At 47.6% G+C, this 26,112-nt stretch overlaps 1 protein-coding gene across 1 annotated transcript in view; it reads left to right on the top strand.

Moving 5' to 3' along the window:
- The window catches only part of plxna4 (plexin A4), a 647,412-nt gene that overhangs the window by 453,249 nt on the left and 168,051 nt on the right, over nucleotides 1-26,112 (top strand). The window contains exons 8-9 of the mRNA XM_070897188.1: nucleotides 9,119-9,218; nucleotides 13,857-13,971. Coding sequence (XP_070753289.1) covers nucleotides 9,119-9,218; nucleotides 13,857-13,971 — 215 coding nt within the window. The remainder of the gene's footprint in view (nucleotides 1-9,118; nucleotides 9,219-13,856; nucleotides 13,972-26,112) is intronic.

Below are 26,112 nucleotides of genomic sequence, written 5' to 3'. Positions count from 1 at the left end.
GCAATGCTCCCTCAGTACCTCACTGGAGTGTGATTTGGACCCACAACCTCTGACTCAGAGGCGAGAGTGCTACCCACTGAGCCATGGCTGACACTACAAGAGTATCCATTCCTTATTAGAACCATAATCACTATACAACCTTATAAGCTAATAATTGGGCTTCTCGCTTTTAGGGCACTTACCATCATGTCTGAGAAATATCTCATGCTTTCTAATAATTTAATGTAATTTAAATGAAGTGAATGACATAGGCCACACTTCCTTTTACCCGGAATGGTCTGTAATCCTTAGCAAATAGAAGTAAGGAGCGTGATTATATACCACTCTAGTATTTTAATCAGAATACTGTCAAATATTTTAGGATCATCCCAGGTTTATCTTGCAGTTGCTATTCTATTGGTTAACTTGTTCAAAGAGGAGTTAGATAAATATCTGGCTCACAGTGGGATTGGAGACTACAAGGATTGGCATGGGTTGTAAAGAAACTAACTGACGCCAACAACTTGTTTCATATGAATTTATACAACACCTTCTATGTAGATAATGTCCAAAGGCGCTTTACAGGAAGAAAAGGAAAAAACGGAATAGATCAAGGGTTTGGTCCCCCAGGCATCAGGTTAAAAGAGATGACCGAAAGGTTGGTCGGAAAGATGGGTTTCAAGAATGTTTCTAACGATGAAGAGATGAGTGCAGGGAGGGAGTGTGAGAGAGTAGGACCAAGGTGACTACAGGTTCTGCAACTGATGGTGGATCGAAGGATATGTGATGCACAACAGGCCAAAGTTGGAGCACTGAAGGGAGTCAAAGGTTATGGGGAACAGGCGGGGAAGTGGAGTTGAGGTCATGGGGAGGGTGCACGGGGGAGAAAAAAACGTAATCCTCAGTTAATAATCTGGAATCAAATACATGATAAAATAAGAGAAATAGGAGCAGGAGTAGGCCATTCGGCTCCTCGAGCCTGCTCCGCCATTCAATAAGAATATGGTTGATCTGATCATGGACTCAGCTCCACTTCCCTGCTCTCTCCCCATAACCCTTTACTCCCTTATCGCTCAAAGATCTGCCTCTCTCCACCCTAAATATATTCAATGACCCAGCCTCAACAGCTCTCTGGGGTAGAGAATTCCATAGATTTACAACCCTCTGAGAGAAGAAACTCCTCCACATCTCAGTTTTAAATGGGCGGTCCCTTATTCTAAGACTATACCCCCTAGTTTTAGTTTCCCCTATGAGTGGAAATATCCCCTCTGCATCCAACTTGTCGAGCCCCTTCATTATCTTATAAGTTTGAATAAGATCACCTCTCATTCTTGGTGAGTCCTCAGTCCACGGCTGAGGTGATCATGGACTACGGAAGGGGCGGGCTTGAAGGGCAAAACGGTATCTTTACATTCCAAGCTTTCTTAAGGTATAAATGGAAATGTTAAAATACTTCTTGGCACGTCATGGGATTCTTCGCTGCTGGGATTGAGGGAACAGTGATGCTTGTGGAGGGTGGTGGTTTGAATAACGCAGCTGTCAGAATGGATGCATGTTGTGATGTTTCGGTTACCGTTCAGGATCGAGGGATATTTATGCGGAATTTGCTGTGGGGTGTTGAGTGAACGGTGTCCATGGGAGGTTCACTTGGTCTATGAAGGGTTGATACTTGGTGCTTCCCAATGGCGACTTCACATTCCCCGCTCGCCTGCGTTCTTAAGATTCGGTTCAATCAAGAGATGTCTAATTGTTGAGACTCATCAGATAGACTCCTCAAACTGTAATGAAGAATGTTTTATATAAAATGCATTGAATAATGAAGAAATATGGTAGGAGGGGTGGGGAGCGGGGGGGAGAAAAAAAACTTAATCCTTAGTTAATAATCTGGAATCAAAAACGTGATAAAATAAGAGTAATTGTCATGTCCTTTACAGCTAAGTGCACTTAAGGGCTTTCATCACTTTAATATTAAGTGTCATGTTAATGGGGCTGTCAATCACAGTCTTTTGCAAAGACACTTAGATCAGCCGCGGAGGTACAGAAACGATCATCAGCTATCGTGCTAGCATCAGGCTGTTAACTGTCAGTCCTTTCAGAGTAGGTGGGAGAGACATCCAAAAACTGAGGTCCGTGTTCAGATTGCCGGGTAATTGCTCACAATCGCTTTTCCATTACCCGTTGAATAGGCTCTTTTGTCGCTGCTTGTTCGTCAGCTGGCTCTCAATTATCAAATCTGATAAAGAGAGAAAAAGGACGACTTGCATTCATCTCATGCCTTTCACCACCTCGGAACGGCCCAAGCACTTTGCAGCCAATGAAGTCCTTGTTGAAGTGTGGCCACCGTTTTAGTGTAGGAAATGGCCGCTGGCCCTCAGTGAACACAAGAACATAAGAAATAGGAGCAGGAGTCGGCCATACGGCCCCTCGAGCCTGCTCCGCCATTCAATAGGATCATGGCTGATCTGATCATGGACTCAGCTCCACTTCCCTGTCCGCTCTCCATAACCCTTTATTCCCTTAATCGCTCAAAAATCTGTCTATCTCTGTCTTAAATATATTCAATGACCCAGCCGTCACAGCTCTCTGAGGCAGAGAATTCCACAGATTTATAACCCTCTGAGAGAAGAAATTCCTCCTCATTTCCATTTTAAATGGGCAGGCCCTTTTTCTATGCCCCCTAATTCTAGTCTCCCCTATCAGTGGAAACATCCTCTCTGCATCCACCTTGTCGAGCCCCCTCATTATCTTATATGTTTCGATAAGATCACCTCTCATTCTTCTGAACTTCAATGAGTAGAGGCTCAACCTACTCAAGCTATCTTCATACGTCGACCCCCTCATCTCCGGAATCAACCTAATGAACCTTCTCTGAACAGCCTCCAATGCAAATATATCCTTACTTAAATACGGAGACCAAAACTGCATGCAATACTCCAGGTGTGGCCTCACCAATAGAGTTGTAGCAGGACTTCTCTGCTTTTATACTCCATCCCCCTTGCAATAAAGGCCAACATTCCATTTGTCTTCCTGATCACTTGCTGTACCTGCATATCAACTTTTTGTGTTTCATGCACAAGGACCCCCAGGTCTCTCTGTACTGCAGCACTTTGCACTTTTTCCCCATTTAAATTCTAATTTGCTTTTCTATTTTTTGGTCAAAGTGGATAACTTCACATTTGCCCATACCTGCCAAATTTTTGCCCATTCACTCAGCCTGTCTATATTCCTTTGCAGATTTTTTTGTGTCCTCCTCACATTTTGCTTTCCCACCCATCTTTGTATCATCAGCAAACTTGGCGACATTACACTCAGAATGATGAGGCAGCGACCTGATTGAGGGATAGATCGGCACAAGCGCACACGTAACTTGACGACATCGTAAATAGAAGCTGTGGGATAATATTTGGCATTGCAAGTTGGCCTTGCTTCAATAATTGCCCCCCACAACTGGCATTTCAATAAATGAAGCACTCATAGAGCAGGTTTGCAGAGTGCATCACCATAGACCTCACTGATATGCAATAGCTCCCAGCCTCATTTAATTCTGAATCTTGTCCATGCCTTCACCCTGCTCTAGGTCTGCAACCTCTTGCAGCCTTGCATTCAGCAAGCTCTCCTCTCTGCCCCACCGCTCCACTACCAGTGGCCACAACTTCAGCCATGAGAATTGTGCTCCCTGGGACCAGCTCCCTAAACCCCTCTGCCTTGCTACCTCTCTCCATACCTTCAAAAGCCTCCGCAATGTCTACCTCTTTTTGAGTCTGCCTTCAGACACTTCCCTAACCCTTTTCCCAGTGCCTGTTGTTCCCTATTGTAAGGCCACTGAATAAGTGCAAGATGTTAATCTAAAAGGTTTGTTTTAGTTGTCGTTTCCTCTGATCATCTTCCCTCTGGCAAAATTCTTTCCCTCCCAACATTTTCTCCCCCCAGCATTCTCTCCTCCTCCTCTGACATTCTCCCTCCCCCCTCCCCCCACCTCAGTATTCTTGCCAGCTTCAGCATTGTCAACCCCCCCACTCATCGCCTTCCCAATTAGCGTTCTCCCCATCTCTCCTGAAGGTGCTGGGGTGCGATTCCACACTTTGCAGTTCTCCCCTGCCACTTCAAAAACCTGCTCAAAATCCACCTCGGCTGGCCGTTCCTCATGTGTGAGCCTGGGAAATGAGTGTCAGGAGCATCGCAGCAAAGCCCGATCTTGTCCTCGCCCTTCAGGCTAACGACCACCTCCAGCAGAAGTCACTTGATGGTGATGAGGAATGAAAACCATGGTAATTTTCCCTCTTTCCACGTCACAGGACATCTTTTCCACTGCCCTGGCTGAGGCCACGTTGCACAGGATAGATGAGGCAGCAAACCTTGGACCTTCCCTGGTGGGGAAAGCAAATTGTGAGGAGTACACAAATAAATCTGCAAAGGGATACAGACAGGCGAAGTGAGTGGGCAAAAATTTGGCAGATGCAGTATAATGTTGGAAAATGTGAAGTTATCCACTTTGATCAAAAAATAGAAAAGCAAATTATAATTTAAAGGGAGAAAAATTGCAAAATGCTGTAGTACAGAGGGACCTGGGGTTTAAAGTTTTCAAGTGGAGGTTTCTCAATATCATCTGAGATGAAAGCAGTGCTTTGTTGCACAAGATAAAGCACTTTTACCATTTTTACAGTTACTGTACCACGGGGCAGACTCTGCAGGATTGCCTAGTTAATATTTGGGCAGATAACTGGGAAACCTCACTGCCTTTGTATATAGAATCATAGAATGATACAGCACAGAAGGCGGCCATTCGGCCCTTTGTTGTGTGACAGATCTTTCAAAGAGCTAATCCAATTAGTCCCGCTCCCTCGCTCGTTCCCCATAGCCCTACAAATTTTTCCCTTCAGGTATTTATCCAATTCCCTTTTGAAGGCTACTATTGAATCTGCTTCCAAACCCTTTCAGGCAGTGCATTTCCCAACAAGTCACTGCCTAAAAACATGTTTTCCTCATGTTGCCAATATATTCTCAATGAAGTTTGAAAGTCATCATTGCTCAGGCCAACGAACATTCCACGGGGGCCATTACTCAAGCTGCGACGAGCAGCATAGCAACCGTGTGTAATCAGTAGTGGTTGTCGTGCTGTTCATCCTGGCTGCTCTTGCCACAGTTGTGTGTGGAACAGCATAGTTGGGTAGCGGTGTTATGGCTAATTCCTGGCACCAATAAGGTATGACCGACATCTCCATAAGCTCCGCTGAGCAAGAAACAAACGCACGGCAACCATGAGATGACAGCCAGTCACAAATGGAGAGTTGTTTTTTAAAATCTAATACAATCAATGGGCCTAATGAATGTGCATTCCATTTATAACTTGTGCTATGTTTTCGACTGAAAGAAAAAATAATATATCTTTTTTAATCAATTCCATTTTCATCGCACCGCCATTTGTGGCCGTGTCTTCTGCTGCCTAGGCCCCGAGCTCTGGAATTCCCTCCCCAAACCTCTCTATCTCTCTACCTCTCTCCTCCTTTCATTCCTGAGATGAAGGGGTTGTCTTATGAAGAAAGGTTGAGCAGGTTGGGCCTATACTCATTGGAGTTTAGAAGAATGAGAGGTGATCTTATTGAAATGTATAAGGGTAGATGCAGAGAGGATGTTTCCCCTCGTGGGGAATCTAGAACTGGGGGATATAATTTCAATCACCTATTTAAAACGGAAATGAGGAATTTCTTCTCTCAGATGGTCATGAATCCTTGAAATTCTCTATTCCAGAGAACTGTGGAAGCTGGGTCATTGAATATATTTAAAGTGGACATAGACAGATTTCTGAATGATAAGGGAGTCAAGGGTTATGGGGACTGGGCAGGGAAGTGGAGCTGAGTCCATGATCAGATCAGCCATGATCTTATTAAATGGCGGAGCAGGCTCGAGGGGCCAAATGGCCTAGTCCTGCTCCTATTTCTTATGTTGTTATGTTTAAGACTCTCCTTAAAACCTACCTCTTTGGCCAAGCTTTTGGTCACCTGCCCTAATTTCTCCTTATGTGGCTCGGTGTCAAATTGTGTTTGATAACGCTCCTGTGAAGTGCCTTGGGAAATATTACTGCGTTGATGGCACAAGTTGTTTATGACAGTCAGAACAGATCTACACAATCTACTGTACACAACTTACATCTATGTATGTCACAAGTCATGAGCTCTGTTTTGTACAATGTGTATCTTGGTCCCTCTCCTGAGTTTCCCCCCCATCTCTTCTGAAGCCTGTGCCTTATTCTGGGGCAGAGTGTTCCTTATTCTGGGGCACAGTGTTCCTTATTCTGGGGCACAGTGTGCCTTATTCTGGGGCACAGTGTTCCTTATTCTGGGGCACAGTGTTCCTTATTCTGGGGCACAGTGTGCCTTATTCTGGGGCACAGTGTTCCTTATTCTGGGGCAGAGTGTTCCTTATTTTGGGGCACAGTGTGCCTTATTCTGGGGCACAGTGTTCCTTATTTTGGGGCACAGTGTGCCTTATTCTGGGGCAGAGTGTTCCTTATTTTGGGGCACAGTGTTCCTTATTCTGGGGCACAGTGTTCCTTATTTTGGGGCACAGTGTGCCTTATTCTGGGGCACAGTGTGCCTTATTCTGGGGCAGAGTGTTCCTTATTTTGGGGCACAGTGTGCCTTATTCTGGGGCACAGTGTTCCTTATTCTGGGGCACAGTGTTCCTTATTCTGGGGCACAGTGTGCCTTATTCTGGGGCAGAGTGTTCCTTATTCTGGGGCACAGTGTGCCTTATTCTGGGCACAGTGTGCCTGCCTCCCTCCTGTGCTTCACCCAAATCGCCACATTCCATGTGTGGAACCAAACCGTGAGGTGTTTGAACAACGGGTGTACCAAGTCCAATCGGGTCCTTTGCCAACCTCCATGCAAGAGTGCTTTTGCAGCATGACTTACTGAGCGGCGATCAAGCTGATTTCCCCCCGCCCCCCCGCCTGTAATGTATTTACTTCATGGGTTCTTTGCTTAAGAATTCATAGCAACACATTACTATTAAGAACTAGTTGGTTTATTAACAAAGGTTTAACAATTACACTACACATTACCTGTTCATCCATTAGGCTCACAACTGCATACCTCATCGTGAATGACCGAGATCCAACTGACTGGGGTTTTATTGAGTTCTGTGAACATCACATGACTGGCTAAGCCACTCACAATGCAACAACTCTATAAACCTGTGAGCATACTCGCAGATGCATACATTACACAGCTGTCCCTCCATAGTCTAAGGGCATCAGGGTCAATTATAACGCCCCCAATCGCACTCTAGTTCAGCTTGGGTAACTCAGGACAGTGTAGGGGTGTACAGAATCTGGGAGATTCCTGCTCTGAATGGCTCAGTAGCCCAGGAGAGTGGGGGCTGTCGGGCAAATCATGATTTTACAGGTAAGATATAAAAACAAGACTTAATTTAACTTCAAAGTTACAAATAGGGGAGAGCTAAAACTGCACACCGTTAAGCAACTCCTCGATTTCAAAACTCTCATCCTTATTTTCAAATCCCTCCATGACCTCGTCCCTCCCTGACTCTGTAATCTCCTCCAGCCCCACAACACTCCGAGATGTCTGCGCTCCTCAAATTCTTCCCTCTTGAACATCCATGATTATAACTGCTCAACCATTGGTGGCCGTGTCTTCTGTTTCCTAAGCTCCGGAACTCCCTGCCTAAACCTCTCCACATCTCTACCTCTCTTTCCTCCTTTAAGACGCTCCTTAAAACATACATCTTTGACCAAGCTTTGTGTGAATTTCTTCTTCTGTGGCTCGGTGTCAAATTTATTTATCTAGTCTTGCAACACTCCCGTGAAGCGTCTTGGGACATTTCACGATGTTAAAGGCGCTATATAAATACAAGTTGTTGTTGCTTGTACTTCTCAAAACCTGCAATTGATTCTAAGTGAAGGAAGGGCGCCCGGCAAGGAGCGATGGTTTACTTAAAGCGAGGCGAGAGAAAAAAAAATGATAAATGGAAGCTGCAGGAAAACATTTGGCAGCACGAAGTTGGCGATTCTTCAGTACCTGCCCCCAACTGAGACTTTGATAAATGAGGCAGTCAGAGAGCTGGAGAGCTGTGGCTGGCTTCCGAGAAGTAGCAGTCTGTTCTCGACGAGTGGGCTGATGCACACTCGCCGTGTCCCCAACAGTCGCTCCAGTCGCTGCACCACCCCAGGAGCTGCGCACAGCCTGTTCTTCCTGGATTACAGCCACGATGCTGCTGACGTCCTTGGTGTCTTGTGCAAAACTGCTTTTCGCACCGGCTCCTGTGGCATCCATACTAGGCTGGGCCATCACCACAGGGGTTTGGAAGTGCTAAGTCCATGCCAGTCCATAGCAAAGGTACCTGTTGACACCAACGAGGCTGTTCTCCGAGGCATGGGGGCTGATTCCATATCCTCAGGTCATCGGAAAATGGACTTCACAATCAAGGGGGGTGTCCTGTGAGGTGTGTGGTGATTATTCTTCTCAAGTTTGCACTGAATATTTTTCAAAATCCCTCCATGGCCTCGACCCTCCCGATCTCTGTAACCTCCTCCATCTCTACAATCTTTCGAGATCTCTGCGCCCCTCCAATTCAGGCCTCTTGGCATCCCCGATATTAATCGCTCCACCATTGGAGGCTGTGCCTTCAGCTGCCGAGACCCTAAGCACTTGAATCCCCTCCCTAAACCTCTCTCTCTCACTCTCCTCCTTTAAGATGCTCCTCTTTGACCAAGCCTTTTGGGCACCTGTGCTAATATCGCCTTAGGTGTCAAATATTGTTTGGTAATGCTCCTGTGATGTGCCTTGGGATGTTTTGCTACATTCAAGGTGCTATAGAAATGCATGTTGTTGTTGTTGTTGGCGAGCTGCTGATGGACTTGTGGGAATGCGGCCCTTCGAAATATTCGATCCTTGAGAATGTGATTTCGTTGATGGGTCTTGAGTTCGGGGGAAAACTAGGCGCGCTCCCGTCTTCCCTTAAAAGAGGAATTTCACTCCCTTCAAAGTGACATCAGTGCCTTCCCGTCCCCTTTCCGGGAACGGCGAGTGCTGTTGCCAACACTGGGGAGCAGGTCGGGAGAGATTACCAATGTGGTTGCCTTTGCTCAGTGTTGCTAAGGGTTGTGTTTTTTTTATGACAGGAGATCACCAGGTGGTCCAGCTTCACCTGAAATCCAAGGAGACGGGCATGACCTTTGCCAGCACCAGCTTTGTCTTCTACAACTGCAGCGTCCACCACTCGTAAGTTTGCCTGGACCTTGCTTCGAATTGTTTCGCCTTGATCTGCAATGAGTCATAGGTGTACCTCTTTGGGGCACATTTTATTTCCCTGTGGGCTCATTCTGAAACGAGAAGAACATTTCTTGCATTTATTTCGCGCCTTTCACAGCCTCAGGGCGCCCCAAAGCACTTTGCAGCCAAAGAAGTCCTTTCGAAGTGCAGTCACTGTTGTAATGTAGAAAACACGGCAGCCAATTTGCGCACAGCAAGCTCCCAAAAACAGGAACGTGATAATGATCAGATAATCTGTTTTTAGGTGTTGATTGAGGGATAAATATTGGCCAGGACATCGGGGATAACTCCCCTGCTCCTCTTCGAAATAGTGCCATGGGATCTTTTGCGTTCACCCGAGAGGGCAGACGGGGCCTGAGTTTAACGTCTCATCCAAAAGATGACTCTCATCCAATGCAGATTTAGATTTTTTTTTCTTTTTTTTAGATAAATCTACTATTGAATCTTCACCTCCCTATCAGGCAGTGCATTCCAAATCCTAACCACTCGTTGCGTAAAAAGGTTTTGCCTCATGTCGTCTCTGGTTCTTTTGCCAATCGCCTTAAATCTGTGCCCTCTAGTTACTGACCCTTCAGCCACTGCAAACAGTTTATCCTTATTTACTCTATCTTAAACCCTTCATGATTTTAAACACCTCTACCAAATCTCCTCTTCACCTTCTCTGCTCGAAGGACTAGCCACCCTATCGGCTGGTATAAAGATGGTTATGGCCATGGGAGGAATGTTTGCTGTTACTCAGCGTGCGAACCTCTCATTATTCTCCAAGGGAAACATAGAAACATAGAAACATAGAAAATAGGTGCAGGAGTAGGCCATTCAGCCCTTCTAGCCTGCACCGCCATTCAATGAGTTCATGGCTGAACATTCAACTTCAGTACCCCATTCCTGCTTTCTCGCCATACCCCTTGATCCCCCTAGTAGTAAGGACCTCATCTAACTCCTTTTTGAATATATTTAGTGAATTGGCCTCAACAACTTTCTGTGGTAGAGAATTCCACAGGTTCACCACTCTCTGGGTGAAGAAGTTCCTCCGCAATCTCGGTCCTAAATGGCTTACCCCTTATCCTTAGACTGTGACCTCTGGTTCTGGACTTCCCCAACATTGGGAACATTCTTCCTGCATCTAACCTGTCTAACCCCGTCAGAATTTTAAATGTTTCTATGAGGTCCCCTCTCATTCTTCTGAACTCCAGTGAATACAAGCCCAGTTGATCCAGTCTTTCTTGATAGGTCAGTCCCGCCATCCCGGGAATCAGTCTGGTGAACCTTCGCTGCACTCCCTCAATAGCAAGAATGTCCTTCCTCAGGTTAGGAGACCAAAACTGTACACAATACTCCAGGTGTGGCCTCACCAATGCCCTGTACAACTGTAGCAACACCTCCCTGCCCCTGTACTCAAATCCCCTTGCTATGAAGGCCAACATGCCATTTGCTTTCTTAACCGCCTGCTGCACCTGCATGCCAACCTTCAATGACTGATGTACCATGACACCCAGGTCTCTTTGCACCTCCCCTTTTCCTAATCTGTCACCATTCAGATAATAGTCTGTCTCTCTGTTTTTACCACCAAAGTGGATAACCTCACATTTATCCACATTATACTTCATCTGCCATGCATTTTCCCACTCACCTAACCTATCCAAGTCGCTCTGCAGCCTCACAGCATCCTCCTTGCAGCTCACACTGCCACCCAACTTAGTGTCATCCGCAAATTTGGAGATACTACATTTAATCTCCTCATCTAAATCATTAATGTACAGTGTAAACAGCTGGGGCCCCAGCACAGAACCTTGCGGTACCCCACTAGTCACTGCCTGCCATTCTGAAAAGTCCCCATTTACTCCTACTCTTTGCTTCCTGTCTGACAACCAGTTCTCAATCCATGTCAGTACACTACCCCCAATCCCATGTGCTCTAACTTTGCACATCAATCTCTTGTGTGGGACCTTGTCGAACGCCTTCTGAAAGTCCAAATATACCACATCAACTGGTTCTCCCTTATCCACTCTACTGGAAACATCCTCAAAAAATTCCAGAAGATTTGTCAAGCATGATTTCCCTTTCTCAAATCCATGCTGACTTGGACCTATCATGTCACCTCTTTCCAAATGCACTGCTATGACATCCTTAATAATTGATTCCATCATTTTACCCACTACCGATGTCAGGCTGACCGGTCTATAATTCGCTGTTTTCTCTCTCCCTCCTTTTTTAAAAAGTGGGGTTACATTGGCTACCCTCCACTCCATAGGAACTGATCCAGAGTCAATGGAATGTTGGAAAATGACTGTCAACGCATCCACTATTTCCAAGGCCACCTCCTTAAGTACTCTGGGATGCAGTCCATCAGGCCCTGGGGATTTATCGGCCTTCAATCCCATCAATTTCCCCAACACAATTTCCCGGCTAATAAGGATTTCCCTCAGTTCCTCCTCCTTACTAGACCCCCCGATCCCTTTTATAACCGGAAGGTTGTTCGTGTCCTCCTTCGTGAATACCGAACCAAAGTACTTGTTCAATTGGTCCGCCATTTCTTTGTTCCCCGTTATGACTTCCCCTGATTCTGACTGCAGAGGACCTACGTTTGTCTTTACTAACCTTTTTCTCTTTACATATCTATAGAAACTTTTGTAATCCGTCTTAATGTTCCCTGCAAGCTTCTTCTCATACTCCATTTTCCCTGCCCTAATCAAACCCTTTGTCCTCCTCTGCTGAGTTCTAAATTTCTCCCAGTCCCCAGGTTCGCTGCTATTTCTGGCCAATTTGTATGCCACTTCCTTGGCTTTAATACTATCCCTGATTTCCCTTGATAGCCACGGTTGAGCCACCTTCCCTTTTTTATTTTTACGCCAGACAGGAATGTACAATTGTTGTAGTTCATCCATGCGGTCTCTAAATGTCTGCCATTGCCCATCCACAGTCAACCCCTTAAGTATGCAAAGAGTGCAAAGATGTGAAAAATAAACCTGGTTAAACCTGGAGAGAGCTGCACTCTTAGGCTCAATTAAGTTAGAGCTAAATTGGCAGCAGACATCTTGAGGTACTTTGTCTACTGATGGAAGCTCAATGGGTTGCTGGTTGCAGCTGAGAACAGGAATCCACACGATAAAGGCAGCTAATGTTCAGCTTTATGTTGGGTACGATTCGACAACTTAAAAGCTAGCTCCCAAATTTGACTTTGTTTTACTTTTTTTTAATTGAAAAAAAATCAGACATGGAAGAAAAATAATGGAAAATATTTTAATATATTTATTGCTTGGGAATGAATTTTACTTTCTTATAGCAGTTGATCATTAAGAAGAACGATGCTTGTAAATTATGAATTGTTTTATTACTGTACCTGTACTGAGGCAGTTTTTACATGATCGAGTTGCTCTGTAAAACGTTGACTAGAAGATTAAATAAATAGACTGCGATTAATGGTGTTGATTCAGCAAGACACGCAGAGCCTGAAATTCCGCAGAGGTTTTGCCGATCTCTCTTCCTGCCCTCCCCCCAGATAATGTGGGCGGCAGACTGATGGAATCACTGTGGAACTTCCAGCCTTAATTGTTGATGCACATGATTTAAATTGATGGACCAGAAATCTGGATATGAGTGGACGGACTTGAAATACGCCCATGCAACGTTTCCGAGTCAGCCATTTTGACAGGGGTGTTAACCCATTTAGAAGTCATGTGTTTAAGACCTATATTTAAAATGGCAGGCATAGGAAGGTTGACTAAATGCATTAAGCACAGAAGGAGGCCATTCAGCCCATCGTGCCTCTTTGAAAGAACAGTAGTGCTTAGTCCCACATTCTCGCTTTGTGTCCGTAACCCTGTACCTTTCTCATCCTCAGGTACCTGTCCAACTCCCTTTTACAATTATTTGTGGAATCAGCCTTCACCACCTTTTCAGGGATTGCATTCCAGATCCTGACAACTCTGAGTGAAAAAAGGTCATCATCTCCCCTCGAGATCTTTTGCCAATGATTTTAAATCTGTGACCTCCGGTTATTGGCCCACTCGCCAGAGGGAACGGCCTTTATCTGCTCTCTCAAACACTCTCATCATCTGAGGGAGGGATGGAGGATTAGAGTCATAGAATCCTAGAATGGTTACAGCAGGGAAGGTGGTCACTTTTTCCGTTGAACCCGTGCCGGCTCTCCACAAGAGCGCTTCAGCCAATCCCACTCGCCCGCCCTTTCCCCATAGCCCTCCAAATTTTTTTTTCAGGTACTTATCCAACTCCCTTTTGAAAGCAGTGATTGAGTCTGCTTCCGCCACTCTTTCAGGCCGTGCATTCCAGATCCCAACCACTCGCTGCGCAAAAAAGCTTTTTCTTACAGCGCCTTTGGTTCTTTCGACTAATCCGAGTTGAATTACCGTTTGGTGAGGGATTAGATGCTCGTCGTAAATTTCTGCTTCCAGGTCAGAAGAGACCAGTTTGAAACAACTGGCTTGTTTTTGATCTCTCAAAGTGTGACAGCTCAAAATTTTTATGAAGTTGGCATCCGGTTCTAATAGAAACAGCCTTAATTTAAACACTCGTAGATGTTGTAATGTCTTACGAAGCATAATCTGACTGTGTGTTTTGTCTAACCAGGTGCCTGTCATGTGTGAATAGTCCCTATCAGTGTCACTGGTGTAAATATCGACACGTGTGTACACATGACCCACGGACGTGCTCATTCCAGGAGGGTCGGGTCAATGTCTCGGAGGTAAGGACATTTTCCATTCCACCCGCCTCCCCTGCACACCCCACACCCCCCCCCCCCCCACCCCCACACACACATAACTGCCTGAACCAGCTAATGTTTTATAGGCCGAAAACTTTAAGGACACAAGAATCTGAGATCAAGACAAGGGCATTCAACCCCAACCAGTTTGTCCTGGAACTATCTTCCCCCAAAAAGCTGTTTGAGGCTCGGTCAATTGAAATTTTCAAGACTGCGATCGATAGATTTTTTTATTAGGTCAGGGATCGGGTACCAAGGCAGGTAAGGGTGAGGTACAGGTCAGCCATGATCTAATTAAATGGTGGGACAGGCTTGAGGGGCTGAATGGCCTACTTCTGTTACAATGTGTTGTATATGCAGACTATGGATGTACTCTATGTTTAGTCACTGTGTGGTTGCATAAGATGGCGACTTGTTTTCCTGATGTACTATCAATAAGGTTTACACTGTTGTATATACATGCTGGCACCACTGGAGGGTGCAACTGGTGAAGACCGGGGGTTTCCTGCTCTGGTGGCAGGGCCCAGTACAAAAGGCTGCCCACCATGCTTGTGCCTCACTCTGGAGTTTGGAATAAAGGACCAGGGTCACTACAGGTTGAGTACAACACATTGCCTCGTGGAGTCATTCATAAGTACATCACAGACATAACACAATGGTCCTGGGATTTAGGTTCAAAATCGGGGCCCACGTGGGCTATTTTCATCTCCTCTTTCTGTCTTCGCCTCCCGCCCCACCCACCCCCCCCCCCCCCCGCATCTGGGTCTGCAGAACTTCACAACTATAAATGATTAATGTTTGGAAGGTGTGGGATGATTCACTGCTCTCCAATCAGTGACAGGAGATGTTTAACATCCACCTGAACCAGTGCAATAAGCTGACAGCCTTGGTAAGGTGGCACCTCCAACAGTACAGCACTCTCTCGGTACTGCACTGAGGTGCCAGCCTTAATTATGTGCTCAAGTTTCTGGAGTGGAGGTTAGACCAACAAAGGTGCAACAGATGCCCTGTTCTCTTGCCCTGGAGAGAGACATTTGGGGAGTGCCTTTAACCTAACCTGCAGAGCGGGTTTGGGTAAGACCTCCATTTTACAGCCTGCCCGAATTTTACTCTCCATTGACTGCGGGGTGTGAAACAGGCGGTCGACCTGATCCCGAATGTTTCCCGCCGAGCTGCACAGGTTAAACACCGTAGTCCTGGGTTTGAAACTGCTCGATCATATTTCACAAAATATCGCTGCGTCCAGTTGAAAACAAAGAGACTTCCGTTCCATAAATTGGGCCGGTTTGAAATCGAAGCCCCGGAGGTTGACATGCCTAACCCAGTGCACCACCCAGTCTCGAATGCATTCTTCATTTTGTTAAGTTCTTTCCCCGTGGTTTGCAGCCATCCCATCCTCGTTGATCGAGGCACATCAACAACAGGAGAGAAAACTGCCGCACTTGTCGGCTTTGGGTGGCTTGCCAACATGACTGCGTTGAACCAAGGCTGTGAACTGCCAGGGATCTCATTTAGCAAACATAACAATAAATCCACATTATCGCAGTTGCTGAGGCTTAACATTCAGCAGGGTTTACACTCTGACCCTCCCTTCCTAGTCAGTTACCTATTGGGATTGGCAAGATGGCAACCCAGTGGGTCTACCTCAGGCTTGGGACCCAGATGTGAGTGCGAATTAATTCAGGCTGCAACACTCCTTCTGTTCTTGTCTTTTTTTTAATGAGTAGGCCAGTTCGTTAGATATATTCAAAAGGGAGTTAGATGTGGCCCTTAAGGCTAAAGGGATCAAGGGGTATGGAGAGAAAGCAGGAATGGGGTACGAAAGTTGCATAATCAGCCATGATCTTATTGAATGGTGGTGCAGGCTCGAAGGGCCGAATGGCCTACTCTTGCACCTATTTTCTATGTTTCTATGTTTCTATGTTTCTATGAATGCCTGATACAACTGCTTACGAAACGGTCTCTGTTTACCAGCTCATGGGACATCGGCCATTCAGCCCCGTCGAGTCTGTTCCATCATGCAATTAGATCACGGCTGATCTGTATCTTAACTCCACCTTACCCACCTTGGTTCTGTAACCCCTTACTATCCCTGTCTAACAAAACTCTGTCAATCTCAGTTTTGATATTTTCAATTGATCCCCCAGTCTCAACAGCTTATTGGGGCAGAGCGTTCCAGATTGCCATCACTCTTTGTGTGAAGAAGTGCTTCCTGACATCACCCCTGAATGGCCTAAATCTAATTTTAAGGTTACGCCCCCTTGTTCTGGACTCCCCCCACCAGAGGAAATAGTTTCTGGATGAAGCATTGGTGCAGACCTGGGAAGAGAGCCTTGGGAGCATTTCCTGGATCGGGAAGAGCAGCAGTGGTGAGAAAGCACCAGTGGAGAATGGAATCGCTGTGTAAATGGGCACCTAGTGAGAAGAGCAGCAACTGTTGGGCGATGTTGTGGTCGCGTTCATGAGTCACTAGAGGAAGAGGTTGGCAAAGCTATTCTCCCCTCCATTCATTTGTGAATAACAACTTGCATTAAAATTTGCCTTTCACATAATAAAGATTCCAGACGTGCTTGTCGGAGTAGAATTTCAGACTCCCAGCAACAAGTGCTAGCATTGGGGAAGGCGACCGCAGAGATTTTGAGGAGCATTTTGAGTGTGGAGCTCGGGAGAGGTTGCTAGTTGCATTGATTTTGGATGAGGGCCAAAAGAGGTTGCCATTACAGGGATGATGGGCGAACTGGACTCGGCGCTAGATAGGATGCGAATGGTGGGATTGTGGAAGAGTTGGTATTTGTATTTGGTGAAAGTCAAATGATGGATGGCGAGAAAGGAATGGTTGAGGGTTTAAGTGGTGGTGAGATGAAGGGTGAGGTTGTGGAGGTGTAAACAGACAGGCTTGGTGATTGATAAAGTAAGAATCATAGAATGGTCCAGCAGAGAAGGAGGCCCGAGGCCCTTCGCCCATCGTGCCTGTGCAGGCTCTTTGGTAGAGCGATCCAATTAGTCCCACAATCTATTCCTGATCTGACTCTGAAGGGAAGTGGGACAAAACTTTTTTCCTTCAAGTATTTATCGAATTCCATTTTGAAAGTCACTATTCAATCATTTTTCACCGCCCTTTCAAGCAGTGCATTCCAGATCTCAACAACTCACTATGTATGAGGTTTGAAGCTCAGCTCAGAGTTGAATAGGATCCCCAAGTTTGCAAATCTTAGGGTTCAGGCTGAGTGAGAAACTGGGAATGAGCTGGGAGTGTTGGTTCGGTTGTGGACCAAATAGCATGGCTTCAGTCTTTGAGTGTTAAATTGCAGAATGTTTCTGCTCCTCCACTACTTGATGTGTGAGAAGTTGGCAGGCATCACTGTGAAGGTCATGGAGATGAGGGTAGTGGGTGTAGAGACAGAGCTGGGTGTCTTCAGTCATGACATAAGAGGCATTCAGATATATTTTACTGTCACTTGTGCGTGACATTGTGATGAAAATGACAGTTTGAGCAGATAATCTGGATTGATGCTTCAGAACTGTACTGAGGAGGCACTGCAACAGCAAAGATCTTTGGATGAGACATTAAATTGAGGCCTGTACTGTATGTTCCTGTCGGTTCATGTGGAGTTTAAAGATTCCCACGGCACGGTTGTGAGTTCTCCCAGGGTCCTGGCCAACATTCGTCCCTGAACCAACACCATCATAAATACAAAAGCAAAACACTGCGGATGCTGGAATCTGGAATAAAAACAGAAAATGCTGGAAATCTCAGCGGGTCAGGCAGCATCTGTTGAGAGAGAAACAGTGTTAACTTTTTCGGGTCAATGCCCCTTCGTCAGACCATAAATAGATGAATTGGCCATTTTTGATTTCTTGCTGTTTATGGGACCTTGGAATCTTTGAGCTTAAGACTAATTATCAGGAGTGAAGACCTTGATGTGATAAAGTGCTACATGGATACGATTTTTTCCTTTCATTGCTCTTCATCTTCTTTTATCGGTGAAGCAAATCAGGTGTGCAGTGCGTTGTACCTTGCAGACAGAAGACCACTTCAGTAAGCCTGTGCTTTGTGATTAGGCTGTGTACTGTGCGTCAGATGGAAGTATCTTCACAAATGACTTCCGTTCATATATTTGTAATCCTTCTTGTGACCACGATGGTGTCCACCTGACTACATGACTGGGCAGACATTGTTGGGCTTTGTAGCCAACTTGTCCATCCCTCCTGCCCAGCCCTGACTCATTTCTCTCTTTCCCATCTTGAAACTATATGAAGAAAAGTCATTTGAAGTAAAAGCTGTTCTGTTTTGGATTATGAAGCCCCCGCTCCCCCCCCCACTCCCACTCCCCCCCCCACTCCCTCCTATCTCCCCCCCATTCCTCTCTCCCCACTCCCTCCCATCTCCCCTCCCAGCCCCCGCCCCCGCTCCCCACACTCCCACTCCCTCCCATCTCCCCCCATTCCCCTTCCCCCACTCCCTCCCATCTCCCCCCCCAGCCCCCGCCCCCGCTCCCCCCTCACTCCCTCCCATCTCCCCCCCCCACCACCCCCGCTCCCCCCAACCCCTCCCCCCCTGTCCCCACTCCCGCTCCCTCCCTGTCCCCACTCCCGCTCCCTCCCCCCCTGTCCCCGCTTCCCCACCGCCCCTCCCCCGCTCCCCTCCCCCCCTGCCCCGCTGTCCCCACTCCCGCTCCCCTCCCCCCTGCCCCCGCTCCTCCTCCCCCCCCCCACCCCCGCTCCCCCCAGACCAGTACATCCTTCCTGATGTGCGGTGCCCAGAACTGAATGCAGTGCTCCAGCTGGAATCTGGCCGAGGCTCTGTACACCTGCAGTATAACTCCCTCCCCTTTTGCAGCTCCGCCTCCTGAGCTCGAGGCCCGCATTCCATCAGCCTTGTTGATTGCTTTTTGCACCGGCTCACCAGCTTTTAATGATTTGTGTATTTGTCATTTTGGCGCCGTCCAAATAATGGTTGTTGATCTTTTCGAGGCAAATCAAAAACATTTGGGATGTTTAAATGTTCTCGTTCCTGCAAGAAAGCGTCAAAACACATTTTTGGCTTGGGAACCTGTTAAGGGAGGAGGTTTGGAACGTATCTGACCTTGGGCGTGTTTAAACGGCAGCTGTTTCTTTGATTGGAGAGGGAGTTTCTGGTTCGTGCCGAGTTGTGTAAATCCCGAGTCTGGGCCGGATCGGACTCTGGGGGAGGTGGAGCGCGCGCCCTGGTGGGATTACCGTCACACTGCTCCAGTTTGACAGCACACGGAGTGCGTGGTATCACACGGGTGTTAATCAGTGTTGCCAGCCTTCCAGGGTTATCCTGCAGTGTCCAGCAATTAAAGATTAATCTTCCAGACACTATTACAAGCAACATCCAGGAGATACGTCATTGAGATATTGACAAAAACACTTTGTGTGATTATTTCATTTACTTTTAACACTTTCTTTTCTTTTTTATTTATTCGTTCCTGGGATGTGGGCATCGCTGGCAACGCTGGCATTTATTGTCCATCCCTAATTGCCCTTCAGAAGATGGTGTTGAATTGCCTTCCTGAATCACTGCAGTCCGTGTCGTAGCGGTTTGCTACAACTGAGTGGCCTTTTCATCATCATCATAGGCAGTCCCTTGGAATCGAGGAAGACTTGATTTCTCTCTAAAAATGAGTCCTTAGGTGGCTGTACAGTCCAATTCGAGTACCACAGTCCCTGTCACAGGTGGGACAGACAGTTGTTGAAGGAAAGAGTGGGTGGGACTGGTTTGCCGCATGCTCTTGCCGCTGCCTGCGCTTGCTTTCTGCATGCTCTCGGCGATGCCCTCTCGGATGCGCTTTCTCCACTTTGGCCAGGGACTCCCAGGTGTCGGTGGGGATGTTGCACTTTATCAGGGAGGCTTTGAAGGTGTCTTTGTAACCTTTCCTCCGCCCACCTTTGGCTCGTTTGCCGTGAAGGAGTTCCGAGTAGAGCGCTTGCTTTGGGAGTCTCGTGTCTGGCATGCAAACAATGTGGCCTGCCCAGCGGAGCTGATCAAGTGTGGTCAGTGCTTCGATGCTGGGGACGTTGGCCTAGTTGAGGACGCTAACGTTGGTGCGTCTGTCCTCCCAGGGGATTTGTAGGATCTTGTGGAGACATCGTTGGTGGTATTTCTTCAGCGACTTGAGGTGTACATGGTCCGTGTCTCTGAGCCATACAGGAGGGCGGGTATTACTACAGCCCTGTAGATCATGAGCTTGGTGGTGGATTTGTGGGCCATTTCAGAGGGCAGTTAAGAGTCAACTGCATTGCTGTGGATCTGGAGTCACAGATAGGCCAGACCGGGTAAGGACGGCAGATTTCCTTCCCTAAAGGAGATTAATGAACCAGATGGGTTTATACGACAATCCGCCAGTTTCATGGGCCTCCACTTTCCATATTACAGATTTTTGATGTAGTTGAAGAGTTACGGACAATTTTTTTGAGCCCAATTACGGCAAAAAAAAAGTTTGCAAGTTTCCCCATTTTAACTTGTGAATGTGGCCTGGCATAGATTGTCCTTAAGCTCTGTGGGTGGAGCCTAAGATGTGCGCCAAAAAGATCGGGTTGCCAGGGTAACGAGGGACACACTGCGGGGCTGAGGCTGGAAAGTGAAACATACAAGACATTCTGGCCAGCTCACAGCAACCTGCACAAACACCTTGCACATTGCCGCTATTTAAGGCAGCAGCTTACCAACATGAAAATATTAAAGGGTCTTTGTGCCAAAGGTCTATCCTGTAAACTGTAAGAATTGCAAAGGCCCCCCACCTCCCCACCCTACCGGTGCCCAGTGCCACTCCTAGCCCGGGCCGACAGGCCTCCCTCCCCCGGTGCCCAGTGCCACTCCTAGCCCGGGCCGACAGGCCTCCCTCCCCCGGTGCCCAGTGCCACTCCTAGCCCGGGCCGACAGGCCTCCCTCCCCCGGTGCCCAGTGCCACTCCTAGCCCGGGCCGACAGGCCTCCCTCCCCCGGTGCCCAGTGCCACTCCTAGCCCGGGCCGACAGGCCTCCCTCCCCCGGTGCCCAGTGCCACTCCTAGCCCGGGCCAACAGGCCTCCCTCCCCCGGTGCCCAGTGCCACTCCTAGCCCGGGCCGACAGGCCTCCCTCCCCCGGTGCCCAGTGCCACTCCTAGCCCGGGCCGACAGGCCTCCCTCCCCCGGTGCCCAGTGCCACTCCTAGCCCGGGCCGACAGGCCTCCCTCCCCCGGTGCCCAGTGCCGCTCCTAGCCCAGGTCGAATGCCCCCCCCCCACCTCCTGCCGCTGCTGTCCCGGCCGGGAAACTGGATCTTGTGAGCTGCTTCTCTTACCTGTGCTGATTTTGTTAGCTGCCCAGAAGGTTTTTCAGAGCGGTCACATGCGCCATCTTAAAAAAAAAAAATCGCAGTTGGCCAAACGTGCTTAAATGGCCAGAATTGGCGCGGGTGGCAGGTTTAGCCCCCAATGAGGTAAAAGAAAATTGCAGCCTAAAAAAATCCTACCAAAGTGAATTACGCTGGCGCAGAAACTTTGGGGAAACTTGGAGATTTTAATTTACTCCAAAAACAGCGGTGCATGTCAAAAGAAATGGCGCAGACTTTTTTTTATTTAATTAGCTGAATTTAAATTGCCCAGCTGCCGTGGTGGGATTTGAACTCATGTCTCTGGCTCATTCATCCAACCTCTGGATTACTGGTCCAGTAACATAACCACAATGCTACCATTTATTAGTTATAAAAATATTGGAGATGGGATAAAAAGGCTGTTTGACAGTCAAACATCATCCAATTGGGTAATTAAGAGCCTATTTGCGTTCTGATTGGTCTGGGAAGATGATGCATTGCAAGGACGGGCAACCAATGGCGGGAGGGTGGGGGCGGGGCAGTTGGAGGTGGGTGGTCATGTGATGAAACCTCCAGAAATACGTCCAGTCAGAGTTGGCGATTAACCGAAAGGCTGCGGCCGAAAGGGTGGGTGTCCCCTCTCGTGCCTCCCGGACACTTTTAAACCTCCCTGCAATTAATTTTCAGTGGCTTGGAAGAATGGGAACCCTGCCACGTGTAGCTGGGAGAGGAGCTTTGCACATAAATGTCAGCACGCACATGTGTGAGGACATATGCACTGAGCTCTCACCTGGGAAATGTCTCCAGGCACTGTGAACAGGTAATGTAACCATAGAATCATAGAGTGACTCAGCACAGAAGGAGGCCATTCGGCCCATCGTGCCTGGGCTGACTCTTTCACAGAGCTGTCCAATTAGTCCCACTCCCCTCGCTCTTTCCCCATAGCCCTGCAAAATGTTCCCCTTCATGTATTTATCCAATTCCCCGTTGAAAGTTTCTATTGCCTGTGCTTCCACTGCCCCTTTCAGGCAGTGCATTCCAGATCATAACAACAGGGCACACAGTAAAGATTCTCCTCATATCTCCTCTGGTTTGTTTGCCAATTACCTCAAATCTACATCCTCTGGTTTACCCTTCTGCCAGTGGCGAATATCACACTGGTCTCAGTCCACTAGCCGCTGTCTAAATGTGCCCATTTGCTCAACCTTTATTCAGAGGCTGGAAAAGAAAAAGAAGTTGTTGGGAAATTAGTGAGTTCGCAGTTCTGGACATTGTGTCCGGGATTCTTTGCTTCCGAATCGCTGGAATAAATAAACCCTCGCTCACAGGGGAAGCTGGACTTCCTCTGATAGGGTAACAACTGGAAGGAGAGAGATTTCCAGGGGATCGCTTTAAAGCTGACAAGAAGCTGTGTTTGGAAGTGGGGTGGGGGGTCAGGAGGAGGTGGTGGGGGGGGCGGTGGGCGGAGGGAGAATGGCGTGTTTTCCTGAAAAGAAAATCCATCTTATTTTTTTCTTGGCAATGACGGGTGTGTGATAAAAGGGCTTTGCTTATATAGAGTCATTGTGTCGCAGCTAATGTGCACTCAACTACTGTATTGACTAGCGGTTCTTTGAATTACTCTTTGAGCAGTTTATTCATTATTTATTAGTTGCAAAGACTGGCAGAATTCTGCGAACAGAATTCGGAAAGCCAACTGAGTAAAATACCGGTGAAAACCCCCCCCAGCTAACTAATGGTAGGGCACTGAGGCAAAGAGGTCAGGGAACGTCTGGGTCTGACCCCTGCTCCAAGCTGATCACGGCCAGGGATTTTTTACATTCATTCCTGGGACGTGGGCGTCGCTGACAAAGCTAGCATTTATTGCCCATCGCTGGCTGTCGTTGATAAGGTGAACCACCTTCTTGAACCGCTGCAGTCCGTGTGGTGAAGGTACTCCCACAGTGCTACTAGGGAGGGAGTCCCGGGATTGTGACCCAGGACCAATGAAGGAACGGCAATTCTATGTCCAGGCCAGGACGGTGTGTGACTTGGAGCTGGTGGTGTTGCCATGCACCTGCTGCCCTGTTCTTCTAGGTGGTGGAGGTCGCAAGTTGGGGAGGTGCTGGAGAAGAAGCTTTGGGGCTCAATTTTCCCCAGTGCCGTTTTTTGGCGTATTACAAGAGTTACACCCTTTTCTTTGGCCCCGACTACTCCAAAAAAATAACTTGCAAGTTTCCCCGTTCTATTTTTTCACATTGGCGCTGCGCAGCCGGCCCTTCAGCTTCGGGGAGTGGAGCCTAATATCTGCGCTGAAAAAAACAATGCCCCGCCCCATCCCCGCACATACGCAGGAAAAAAAATACGTTTTTGACGTGACTGCTATGGGCGCGCATGCCCAGTACAGCTCCCGGTCTGCATTTGACCATTTTTAAAGAGCCAGTTGTGTGTGAGAACTTTAGTTCTCAGTGGAAAAATCGGAGCTGCAATACAATATGCACCGTGGCTCAAGGACCAAGAATTTCTCACAGGATGAAGTGGAGGCACTAGTTGCTGTAATCGAGGCCAGGTGGCACGAGCGGGACATCAGCAGAGGTCACATAAAAGTTTCACCAAAAGAAATGAAGAAACGCTGGAACCAACTTGCAGAAGATTACTCTGCAATGGTGACCACCCCGAGGTCTGGAGGCCAGTGCAAAAAGAAGTGGCAGGACCTTAGTCAAGTAGTTAGTGTAAGTAATATTTTCATTTATTCACTGGAATTGCAATTGTAAATGTGACCATCTGTATATGTCCCACCCAGCAGAAAGACGCCCTCCCTAAAAAGTTATATTTTCATCTTTGCAGAGGAAGGTGGATCACAACAAAAGGGAAAGAACTCGAACAGGAGGAGGCCCGGCAAATCTGCACCCACTGACATCCTTGGAAGACAGGGTCGCTGCTTTGATGGGTCCTGCCTGGAGAAAAACAACCACCACGGCACAAGCTGGGCCCACACTCGAGGGAGAGGGTAAGTCCTGCAAATTCCACAGTCTGGCTTTGCTAAATGTTAAGTACTGCGCGGGCTAGCCATGCTTCGGTTCATGGGGAGGTCTCCGTCAGCTACGCTTCGGTTGATGCAATGTGCTATCGTTCATCGTGGTCCTTCAAAGGAACCTGCTGCCTGTGCTGTGTGAGCCTACACATGCCACCCTGTCCCCTCCTCTGCTGCTAACCATTTGTCTGTTGTGTTATATTGTGCAGAACTTGAGGCCAACCCTGACGAGGCTGAAGCCGATGCAGAAGATGACTCAGACGCGGATGAGCCTGAAGAGGAGAACATCTTCCAATCTCACCTTCCAGACCAAGAGCATGGTGAGGGAGAGGGGGAGGGGCAGGGGCAGGGGGAGAATGAAGCCCCCACTGTTGTACTCACTCTAGAGGATGTGCAGGCACAGCCCATTGAGGTGCCAGACCCTTCCTGAGTGATACGAGTGTTGGAACATGGTTTCTCACAGTCCGAGGCTGCGGGTCCCAGTGGGATGCAGCGAGCCTCACCCAGGGTGAGGAGGGGAAGGAGAGCCTGACAGCGCTCTCCTGAGGTGCAGGATGTAACAGATGTGGTTCATGATGGCAATGAGTGCAGAGAGCATTGACCATGCACGATCACTCCTGGATACCATCAGCGGGGTGGGTGATGAGGTGGCGGGAGAAGTAACAACGCTCTCTCGAGAAGTGGGAACACTGTCCGGGCACATGAGGGAAGGAATGTTGCAGGCAGCTGATACAATGTCGGCGAACATGAGGGAGGGAATGTCGCAGGTAGTTGAGACACTGTCAGGGCACATGAGGGAGGGATTGTCAGAGTTAGCTGCTGCAATAAACGAACTTGCCCAGACCCCGCGCCCGTTGACAGAATCAACTGCCACTCCCACTCCAATCCCCAGACCAGCCTCTGAAGAGGCCCAAGCCGACCTTCCACATTACCACCTGCCCATGCCCCCCATCAAGTAGTGTGCATTACCCGAGATGCTTGAAGAAATAAGCTTGGTACCTACCCGAGAAACACTGCGCCACTGCCTGCGGGCAGGGGTGGAGTCACCAAGACCAAGCGCAGCAGGTGCTCTTTGAATAAGGTGCAGGAGAGATGGATGCAGCCTTTCTTTGCTGCTGCTGTTATTATTGTTACTGTTGTAACTGTTCTCAAATTCAAAGTTTTTTGTAAGTTATGTAAATTTACAAGTTTAAAAGTTTGTAAGTGATAAAGTTTTTAAGTGATCCTAACTGAAAACTTTAACGTTTGATACAAGAATATTTTTATTCAAGTTAAGTTAAGTGCAAACAAGTGTTAAACTTTTGAATTAAATATATTTTAAATTATAACAATCATTTCCATTATGTGTTCCATTATTAACACAGCTTTTTGAACTAAAGAAGAATCATTTCCTTTATTTGTTTAATTAACACAACACGACATTATGGAACAGCTCCAAACAGTAAACATGGTCCATGTGGAATAGTTGCCGCTGAGCCTTCAGGCAGCAAAGCGTTCACGGATGAGCTGCTGGCGCAAGGCTCAAGCAATCGTTAATAGAAACATAGAAACATAGAAAATAGGTGCAGGAGTAGGCCATTCGGCCCTTCTAGCCTGCACCGCCATTCAATGAATTCATGGCTGAACATGCAACTTCAGTATCCCAGTCCTGCTTTCTCACCATACCCCTTGATTCCCCTAGTAGTAAGGACTTCATCTAACTCCTTTTTGAATATATTTAGTGAATTGGCCTCAACAACTTTCTGTGGTAGAGAATTCCACAGGTTCACCACTCTCTGGGTGAAGAAATTCCTC

Source organism: Pristiophorus japonicus, chromosome 13, assembly GCF_044704955.1.
Source record: "Pristiophorus japonicus isolate sPriJap1 chromosome 13, sPriJap1.hap1, whole genome shotgun sequence".
In the NCBI taxonomy this organism is placed as follows: domain Eukaryota; kingdom Metazoa; phylum Chordata; class Chondrichthyes; family Pristiophoridae; genus Pristiophorus; species Pristiophorus japonicus.
This window is presented reverse-complemented; position numbering and strand designations above follow the sequence as displayed.